This window comes from Crocodylus porosus, unplaced genomic scaffold (assembly GCF_001723895.1).
Source record: "Crocodylus porosus isolate Cpor-Errol unplaced genomic scaffold, CroPor_comp1, whole genome shotgun sequence".
Lineage (NCBI taxonomy): Eukaryota > Metazoa > Chordata > Crocodylia > Crocodylidae > Crocodylus > Crocodylus porosus.
In genome coordinates, this window is record NW_017728909.1 from 49,736,647 (window position 1) to 49,747,138 (window position 10,492).

The 10,492-nt window shown below is 46.3% G+C and overlaps 1 protein-coding gene and 1 long non-coding RNA gene across 2 annotated transcripts in view; one reads left to right on the forward strand and one right to left on the reverse strand.

Moving 5' to 3' along the window:
- Positions 1 to 10,492, forward strand: part of LOC109308034 — a 158,995-nt gene that overhangs the window by 23,937 nt on the left and 124,566 nt on the right. The gene's annotated exons all lie outside the window — the stretch shown is intronic.
- On the reverse strand, positions 6,996 to 7,799 carry LOC109308032. Its single transcript, XM_019532252.1, has 2 exons — positions 7,689 to 7,799; positions 6,996 to 7,572 (listed from the first exon to the last, which is right to left on the reverse strand). The coding sequence occupies exons 1-2, from the start codon at positions 7,776 to 7,778 to the stop codon at positions 7,039 to 7,041; spliced, it is 624 nt and encodes a 207-aa protein (XP_019387797.1). The 5' UTR covers positions 7,779 to 7,799; the 3' UTR covers positions 6,996 to 7,038.

Here is a 10,492-nt window from a genome sequence, read left to right on the forward strand (position 1 = left end):
AACACAATCCCTCCTGTACAGGGTATAGCCCTCTATACCCATGGTCCAGTCATGGGTGGAGTCCCACCAGGTCTCCGTTATCCCAATGACGTCATAATTCTTTGCACTGAGCAGGAGGATGAGCTCCTCCTGCTTGTTGCCCAGGCTCCTGGCATTAGTGTACAGGCAGGATGACAGGAACATCAGTGAGAGTTACAGGTGACCCACATAAGGAATGTATCCTGGTGTCCTTAGTTTATCTTTTTTCATATAGGGCAGGTGTGTCAAACATATGACCTGTGGGCTGGTTCTGAGTCCTGGTATTTGACCCATCACACTAGTGGGCTACCAGAAGTTGGGGGTTTAACTAATGGGACATGGCCTTCCACAGTATTTGGGGTCTCTGTGTCCCAATACACATGGCCATCCCTGATGGCAGGGTGCGGGGGAGGAGAAAAGGCTGTACAGATACAGGCTCTGCTTGCCATTCCCCTACTAGACCCACACTACCACCTGCACTGGTGGCCCTGGATCTGCTGAAACTGCTGCTTGCCCTATAGATCTGACCTAGGAGGAGCCCCCATGGTGTGAATCTGGACCAGGGCCCAAGGTGGACTTCAAATACCTGATATAGGATAAAAGGTGTCTTAGGATGATCTGGTGCCTTGAAACCAAATTCTGATCTAAGTTATAGCTGTGCAATCCTCTTGGAGCTAACAGAGTTGAATAGGCATAAGAGCAGAATCTAGCCCTTGATGTCAGGGAATACAAGGCATTTCTTGTTATTGTGCTTCATTGAAGAAGGCAATTTTTATAGACCTGTCATCCTTATCTTGAGTAGTACTTTAAATAGGGGGGTTTTTTTACAATTTTCTGTTAGTTTCCAAATAATTTTCATATTTGGAAGCCCAGACACATATAATTCTCTTCTGAAGCCAAAGGTGATTAGGCATGGGACATTGCAGTGAATAACACTAAGGGAAAAGCATCAGAAGAGAGTCACAACCTATGTGAGTGCTCATACTTTATGACAGCTCCATTTTCTACTGCCAGGTCTGTCCTCAGTCTTTTTCAAATTGTGGTACATCAGCAGTTCTATTTTATTACTCAATGTTAAATCTGTTTAGAAGAACATTTGGTAAGGCAGAAAATCCTTGTGCTTCTACAGTTGAAGTAAAATATTTCACGGCTTAAATAAATGAAAGTTTAAAATAGTGGAGTCATATTTATTATTGTGTATTTAGTACCCAGAAAGAATTGCCACTTGTCTGAGCCTTTACATCTCTTCTCCAAGTTATTCTGAGACCTTTTAAATGGACTTCTGAGGCAAAACAGTGGATGTTATGGCTGCTTCCTCTCAGGGTATGTCATTGTCTACATTATCTTTGATGTACTGTGAGGGAGGGCTCTGCTCACCTATTTCTGTTCACTTTTGCCAATCCAGTAAAGCAGCAGTAAAACCCCAATGGCCATCCCTGTGACCTCTGTCTCTGGCAGTGTTTCTATGCATCTGCAGAAGATGTTCTTGGAGTAGCTTCTGTGCTTCATTTCTGGGGTTGGCATAGGCTAGTGGGAGCAGTGGGTGGGGTGTGCTCCAGATTGGGCCTCCCTGAGAGCGCCTGGGATGCGGTGTAGACATACCCTCAAGCTAACCAGTAGGAATGATCCAGAAGAAATACACCTCCAAATATAAGAGGGAAAATAGACCTCGGCAGAATTGTTCTGTACTGTGGTTTGGGGGAGTGATGGGCATGACCAACACTGGCTGACCACTAGCATGAGATGAACAGCATAATCTGATTTGACAGTCACATGAATCTTGCTTCCTTATCTCACACTTGACCTCAAGGATTACTTACCTGAGTTCAAAGGGCACATTTGAAATTACCATATATACCCAGCTGTACTCACTTAAGGATTGGTCTTGTTATAATGAGTAACAGGAGGAGTCTGGGCAAAATCCTGCTTCTCTGTACATCACATTAGGGCAGCTAAAAGAGGGGTTAGGAATGTGTTCTGATAGCTAAGGGATAACTATAGGAACACTAAAGTTATGATACTACAGGGTTCAGCAACCCCCGGCATGCATGCTGAGCATGGCATGCAAGGCCATTTTGCTTGGCATGCCACCACCAGCCCAGACTCCAAGCAGCTGCTGCCAGCCACGGAGCCCAGGTTGCTCCCAGCAGGCGGCTGGGAGGCTTCAAGCCTTGCTGCAAGGAAACTGGGCTCCCGGAGACTGAAAACAGCTGCTCTGGGCTCCGGCCTGTCGGCACTCCGGCACCTTCCAAGGTAGACATTGTGTTTTTTTCGGCATTCTGGCCAAAAAACATCGCCTACCCCTGTGATACTACATGATACTACAATGATCAGCTTACTAACAGTGCCAAGAGAACATTCTGTTAATGCACAAATTAACTATTGATATTAAAATTGTAGTTTCCAGTGCAATAGTGAGCCCAGTTTTCAAGCACAGGCCCTTAAGAAGATAATCCAATTCTATATTTGGATATGCAAATTGGCACTGATTTTGTGTATATGTATTTTCAGCTAGATGCCTGTCTTCCATGACAATAACTCCCACTAATCACATTTCTTCCTGCAAAGTAATGTACCAGGTTTTCTGTTACTTGCAGTTTGATTAAATGGTAGCAAGTGAAAACCTGGTTTGCTTCAAGTCAATGGTAGTTTTGCCATTGCTTTCAATGGGGCACAAGATTTTTATTCAGCATGTCTGAATGTCTATCAGTAAGCGTAATTCCAGCTGTACTGAGGTCAATGTCAAAGGTCCCATAGATTTCACACAGTTAGACAACAGTATAGATAAGTGCATATGGATCCCTCCAAAAGCCTCACTATTTTATTACAGCAGCATCCAGCAGCTGTCTGTGGCACACGGCAATTATGTGCTGTCCACATGTAGTCTCTTTCCTAGAAGGCATTTTCCTTGATGACTCCCTATTTCAGGGTTTTCCTGTGGGGTTTGGGGTTATCCTAGAGTCATTTTCTAGGAACTGGCTGGTTTTGTATATTTGACAGAAACTAGTAACAGTGGTCCTAAAGGAATCATTTGCAATGAGCTGCTGCTTTCTGTATCTTTCTCTTCCAGCTGGTAAATTCTTTTAGCTTTTTTCCCCCTTTCTTATTGCTGAGAAGATGGCATGTTCTCATTGACCCCAGATAGAATGGGCAGTTGCAGAGAATATGTACAACCTATAAGTGGGGGAGAAGAGTGGTTTCCATAGTTTATTGTGGAACAAAAGCCTCTGCCTTCTTGGATTTACACTTTTCCTTAGTGCCTGGAGGGCTGGCTCTGATTGTTCTGATAGCTATTTTGAGGAGCTGACTAACCAGCTCTAGGAGCTTGTTCTGCTATTAGTTTGCTTTGTCATCTGTTTTTCTCAAGGGGCGATAGGTGACCAGACAGAACAAAAGATTTGAAGCAAGCACTATGCTGAAAGAGAACATGATTTAAAATGTTTTATCTTTTGGGAAGCCAAGAAATAGAAGCTTATCAAATGGTGGATGATAAGGATGATATACACTTGCTCACCTCTGCTGATAAGCTACGCCATTTTTAAGAGGGTCTTTGCAGCCCAGAAAGAAACTTTCTCTGATCAGATACTGCAGAGACTATGGAGCTAGTTACATTAGGGTCCTTTTACATCCTCAGGTATTTTGATAGTAGTGTCCTCCAGTTAGAAGTACAAGGAAGACCAGGGAAAATATAGATCCCTTAATGAATGGGGAGGACAATATAGAAATGGATAATGCAAAGAAGACTGAAGTATTTAATACCTTTTTAAAAGTTTCAGTCTTCACAAAAAAGATCAGCTATCATATATGGGGTGCCTCTGACTGCATGGATACAATCCATCTGGAGTAGGGGAAGAACAGATTAGGCATGTCTTATAGTCAGTGAAGCTGGATGACATGCATCCTGGAAGAGCACTCAGGGAATTGACTGAGTCACTAGCTATTCTAACTGAAAGCTTGTGGGAACTGGGTGAGGTCATGAAAGACAGAAAAAGAGCAAGTATAGTGCTCATCTTTAAGACATGGAAGGAGGAGGATCCAGGGAATTACAGACCAGTTGGTCTGACCTCAGTGCTCAGAATATATAATTGAGGAATCTGTTTTTAAGCACCTAGAGGATACTCCAGTGATCAGGAATAGGCAGTATCATTGAATGGGCTCATCAAGAGCAAGTTAAAAAATATCCTGGGCTGCTGCTCCCACAGCATAGTCTGCCTACAAGGAGGAGGCTGGGAGTGGGAGGTGCAGCCTGTCCTGTAGCACCAGTTGCTGCTCCCTCACCTGTCTTTCCAAAATCCAATATCTACCTATGAGTGTGTGCATGACCCAGGATTTCCCAACTCTCTAAAGTCCATTTAGTGCCTTAAACTAACACTACTAGGAGATGTGTTAATGCATGCTGCTGTAGCTCGAAAACAGCTTCTTTTTTTCTTAGTTTTTTTCTTTGCAGGCTGTATGGTTATGGGAAATGCATGCAAAAACAATTTTTTTTAAAATGCTTTCTTTGCAATGCAATGTTTTCTTTACAAAATCCTACATGCAGCACCTTTTGCAGCTGGGTTTGCAGACTGACCCCCCCATCCCCAATCGGATGGAACCAACCCTGGAGAGAGCCCATCAGATTTTTTCAGGATTGCTTGTCCTCCCTTGCCATATCTCTCTTCTCAGCATTCTCAAAGGACAGGGAGAAGGTGGGAGAGAAACAAGAAGCAGCACTCTGAAGGCAGCTCAGGGTAATTTCTTCAGCTACCTCTAGGCCTCTACAGAATCAAGTGTATTCAAAGAAAGCATCATTCTTGGAGAACTTCTTTTCTTCCAAATTCAAGAAATTAGTATTACCTCCTTCTTTTACACTAGGTATTGGCATGTTCTCATCAGATGGGTCTCAGCTAAGCAGGGAGCTGCTAATTAGCCAAATCCAGGGCTTCAAAAAGCACTGTGTTCCTTATAGAGAGGCCAGAAGTGTTATGCGGCAGATGGTTATCCCCAGACATATTATTGAAGTGCCTGGAAGGGAGGCCAACCAACTTGAAATATGGGCCCTGACCAGCTTTGTGTACAGCCTGCAAAGCTACTGCACTCCTGCCCCTGGCCGGCTGCAAACCGCTCCCCATTCCCAGGTCCATGCCCTAAAATCAAGCAGGAGCAAGTACAAATCAGAATTTTCTGTTCCTCATCTTTATTTTTTCACAATAAATTGAATTGCAATCAATTTGATTGAGAAATCACAATAAAGCTAAAACAGTATAGACTTTTTTTAACTCAATAATGCCATTGGTAGTCAATTGGTGAATAGGGCTGTGTGAAGCTTCTGGTGCTGATTTGATTTGGAGGACATTCAGCCTTATTTGGTGGCCAAATCTCCGAATCTGAATTGAATCAGGGGACCAATTAAAAGGTCCAAATCAATTCAAAGCTCTCTGAAAAGATTCAGAGAACTTTGGTGATTTGGGCAGTCCCCACTCACTGCAGTAGGGAACTGGACCTGGACTCCATGCCAGTAAGTAGGGGGTGGAGGAGGGGGGGCTGGAGGAGAAGTGCCTGGCATCTAGGTGGAAAAAGAACACAAAAAGAATCTTGAAAAAGTGCATTTTCAAAGTTTCTATCTAGGGAAAATGCAAGGAAGAGTTGTGAACGGTGAGCCAAAGAGCCTGGGAAGGCATAAGTTCCTGTGGGCGACTTTGCAAAGTGCCTGGTGGCTTGCAAAAAAGCAAGCCAGGCTGCTGGGGGGGGGGAGGGGGAGGGAGTGACACACCAGCCTTTGCGAAATACTGGTGTGCAGGCCAGCACTTGTGTGTTGTGACCCACCCAGGAAGCCCCCCTATTTACCTCTGGAGCCCCCCTATGTACCTGTGCAAGAGAGATTGCCAACCCCTCTCCCCTGGCACCATGCAGCGAGAGGCAGGAAAAACAAACAGAGAAAAGAACCCAAACAATGAACAAAATCCATCTTCACAACCAAGCAGTGTAAGGGTAGATATGGAGGCAGACACAGGAAGCCAGGAAACTAGGGGTGTGTGAAATGGGCTGTATTCAATTTGGATTTGGATTTGGATTCAGCCTGAATCAGGGACAGTGATTTGATCTGTTGATTTAAATCCAAATCTGATGATTAGATGCTGATTCAGTGAATCAGTGATTCGGACACAGGTACAGCTTTAAAAGTTTTTTCTGAATACCTGGAGGTAGTAGCACGGCTTGCGATCACTAGGGTGCTGGGATGGAGGGAGCATCTCACAGCAGCGCCGGGGGCTCTCCAGCGTGCTTGGCAGCAAACCCAGAAGTGGACCAGAAGTACTTCTGGGTCTACCGGGGAGCCCCCCCACACCTCTTTGGCCTGGCAATCAACTGCAGAGGGACCCTGGGTGCCCCCCTAGACCCAGGAGGCACCAGTCACATAGCTGAAGGGGCATGGGGGAACACCCCCCAGTGTGCTCCCCGGTGGACCTGGAAGTGCTTCTGGTCTACTGCCGGGTCTTCTGCCAAGCATGCTGAAGAGTCTGCTGTGCTTCTGCGGGATGAGGCCTCTGCCCCAGCACTGCAGGGTTCAGAGTCCCTGCTACTTAGAAAAAACATTTGTAGAAAATGTATGTGGAAAAGGTATGTAGAAAAAACATTTAAAGCTGTATCTATGTCCAAACCACTGAATCTGCCTGAATCGCTCCAAATCAATTTGGAGCATTCCGAATTGATTCGGGGAGATTAAAGGGTCCTCTTATTCAGCCACCAAATCAGGCTGAATCTCCACTGAATCAAATCAGGGGCTGAAGCTTCGCACAGCCCTACAGGAAACCATGAGGTTTTATTGTTTGCAATACACTATTATAGTTACTTGTGCTTTTTTGCCTTCACCCCACCATGATCCTGAACCACCCTTGTCTCCCTGAAATGCAGTGGTGCCCTGTTGGCAGTCATACAGCCCTCCTGTAACCCCACTGAGTTACAGAGAACAGGCTCGGCTGTAATTCTCCGCTCACCTTGCATGAAGGCAAGACTAGTGGACCAATTTTTCCCTTTTGGGCATCATACCTGTTTATTTAGGTACTTCTGCATACTCTGAAAGGCATCATTGAAAGTGTCCTGTGACTTCTGTAATTCAACATTGGACTCGTTGACCACATCTTTCAAATTCCGCATGGTGTCTTGCACTTCCTTGAAGATGGCATCCTCCTTACACAGAGACTCACAGAGTTTATCCTGCCAGGCATCTGCACATTCTGCTTTGGCTCCTGAGGAGTCCACCAAAACCTCGAGGGAGGTTCCATGGGACCGTATCTGCTTGCTGCGAAAATCTCTGCAGCGCTCTGCTGTAGCATGAGCGGGGTGCCGTTCTGGGCAGCCATGGGTTGTGGTGGCTGATAACCAAAGAAAAAAGCAATGGCTGCCTTCTCCCCAAAAGGAGGAAAGTACACCCCCCCACCACCCCCACCATGAAGTGCACAAAATGCCAGCAGGCACAGAAACAGACCCCGCAACAGTGGGGAACCACTCGTACTGCCCAAAACTTTCAGGTACTTGTTTTGGAAACAGGTCCATGGCTGCCACTGCCCATGCTAGCTGCAAAAAATTAATTAAATAATTAGTTTGGCATCTGTTATATTACGAGCTATTGAACCCATCACGAACCCAGGCATTATCTGGCAGTGGCAAAAGGCACATTACAAGAGACTTACCAGGTCCAGCATGTTCTTGGGTCTTGGTAACAGTAGATGATGTATCGGCCACATGGGTTTCTTCCTGATCTTCCATCTCCCCCGCTTCATTATCTGTGCTAGTCGGTGGAACGGAGGGCCTAAGTGGCGTTAAGTGTATGGTGACCGCCGGTTCTTCCTGCCACTCATCAGGGAGCAAGGAGTGGTCTCCGTACAGCTGAGACATGCTCATGGTTTCACCTGCAGGAGGGGCTGCTGCTGCCTCCTTGTCCTCCTCCTCCTGCTCAACCCCAGTGCTGAGAGTCTCCGTACCCGGGTTGTCGCCCACACCCTTGGAGAGAATGATGGACAGCTTGCCATAGAAGGGGCCAATTACATGACCTTCCCCAAAAGGAGAGTTCACATCTTTGGCTCTGTAAAATGCTGATCTCAGGGACTTGATCTTGCACTGGACCTGGGTCCAGCCACAATTGTGCCCTCACGCCTGCATGCCTTTTGTGATCTCAACATAAACAGGCTTATTCCTCCTACTTTCTAGCTTGTCTATGATCCTTTGCTCCAACCAAATATCAGTTAAGTCCTCCAGTTCTTCCTGAGTCCAATTGGGTCCAAGGGCGTTGGAGGTATCAGCCTCCTGGGCCATCAGCTCCGCACTGCTGGCCTTGGCTTTCTGGGACATGGTGAAGCAGTTCATAGTCAACAGCACAAGAAATTTGTGAAAGGGGGCTGGCAAATTTTGGGAGTGGGTGCCTTTATACTCAGGCTGTGCTTGCATGAGAGTCTGGGAAAATTCCAAAGATTATTGAAGTCATTACCTGTGAGTGTCAAAACACCCAAAGGTGATTAAGTACCCAGTTTAACAGCAAAAAAGAGCTGGTGATGGGATAAATAAGGCCGCTGTACCTTGGGATCGCTGCTCAATGGCCCAGAATGTTGCAAAAATCAATACCTGTCTGTCTGCTTGTGCAAAATAATTTTATTCCAGAAGCACAGCCTATTTTCCCTAAAGTGGCAAAAGTTTTGAGTAGCCTACATTATCAGGAGAGGAGTAGGCAAAACATTTTTTTTTTTGCTAGCTTGATTACATCAGAACACCAGTGGCTGCTAGGCTCAGGATGAAAAGTGAAAGGATGTGCAAAAGCCCCAATGTCATGGGGTGTGGGGATGAAGTGTTGAAAAAGCAGCTACACCAAGCTCTGGACCATGCAAGATCCTACAGTCCCTGCCTCCGGCTTGGTGCAGACAGGTGAGAAGCCACTGTTGATGGAGAGGAGCAAAATGGAGAATGAGGATGAAATACACAACAATGAAGAACAACGCAGTGAAGAGTCCTCTGACATGGAAAATATGGAGGACATGGGTGAGCAGAAGGAGGAGGAGGTAGTACTGCTTCTGCAAATGCTTTTTGCCTGGGGATTACTGCTGGAACACTTGAGAAGGGTAGGAACTGTGTTACAGTTTTCAGTGCCAAATTGTGTTCATGGTTTAACAGAATTAATGACAATAAGAAGAAGAAGATACAGGTACCCAGAAGACTTGGAATACACAGAGGAAAGCAAAGAAGTGGAATTTGACTGGGCTCTGCTGAGAAACCTGAGGAGGACCAGAATCTACATGGTGTGGGCCTGTGAGAACAGCTTGGGATGGTGGAAGTGAATTGTGCTGACAACTTGGAATGACCAGCAGTGTCTGGAGATGTTCTGAATGAAACGGGAGACATTCTATCATACCATCTCTGTGCTGGGGCTCCACATCATGAGGCAGGACACTAATATGCATTGGGACATCCCACCAGACAAGAAGGTTGCAATGGCCATCATGAAACTGGCCACGTCATCCAGCCTCTGCTACATCGCAAACCAGTTCAGTGTGGCTGCCTGAACAGTCAGGCTGGCAACTTGTGAGGTATGCCAGCTGCTTAAGGAGATTGCTGCAAACACAATGATCCACCTGGTGAATCCACAGCTAGTCATAGATGGCTTTAATGAGAAGGGGTTCCTGAACTGCACGGGGGCTTTAGACAGCACTGACATCCCAGTGCTGTGCCCTGCAGGGGAGGGCCTTCACAAACAGGAAATGATTGCCTCCATGATCCTGCAAGTTGTGGTGGACTACCGGGGCTGGTTCATGAACATTTATACTGGGTGCGCTGGCAGCATGCATGATGCGCACATGTTCAGAAACTCCTCTCTGCCTGGACTCATGGAGAAAGGACACTATGCACCCAGTGTGGAAGAGACAGTGATCTGTGGTGTCACTGTTCCCCCAGTTATATTAGCAGATGCTGCCTACCCCCCCAAAGCCCTGGCTCATGAAGCCTTATGGAGGGAACGTCACCGACCCTCAGAAGCTGTTTTTTAACTACCGTCTGAGCAGTTGCAGGATGGCTGTGGAATATACATTTGGCAGACTGAAAGGACGATGGAGGGCGCTTACATGCCAACTTGAGATGGAACAAGAAAATATCACAGCCTTTGTAGTGGCAGCCTGTGTGCTGCACAATATCTGTAGAGCCGCAGACAGGTTTTCAAGGAGTTGTGGGAAGAAGAGGTGCAACAGGCATTGGCCAGACAACAGAGACGTGTCCAGGCAGCAGCAGCACAGGGACCGAGGAGATAGCCTTAAGGAGAGTCTGGTTGGGCAGCCTTTGTGCATGATTGTCTGGCAGGATATATTGCTGACAACAACACCTAGAAGTGCTTTGTTTTTTCTCTTGGTTGTGTTAAAATAAATAAAGGCTGCAATCAGACCTAGACAGGTTACAGGGGTGGGCAGATGAGAACAGGATGGGTTTCAACACTGACAAGTGCAAGGTGATGCACCTG

What these genes read in the sequence shown, in the direction of transcription:
- LOC109308032 (XM_019532252.1), bottom strand. Translation starts at nt 7,778, where the DNA reads ATGAAGCGGGGGAGATGGAAGATCAGGAAGAAACCCATGTGGCCGATA. An exon ending in CCAAGAACATGCTGGACCTG is followed by an intron (nt 7,573 to 7,688) that starts GTAAGTCTCTTG and finishes AATTTTTTGCAG; the next exon opens with CTAGCATGGGCAGTGGCAGC.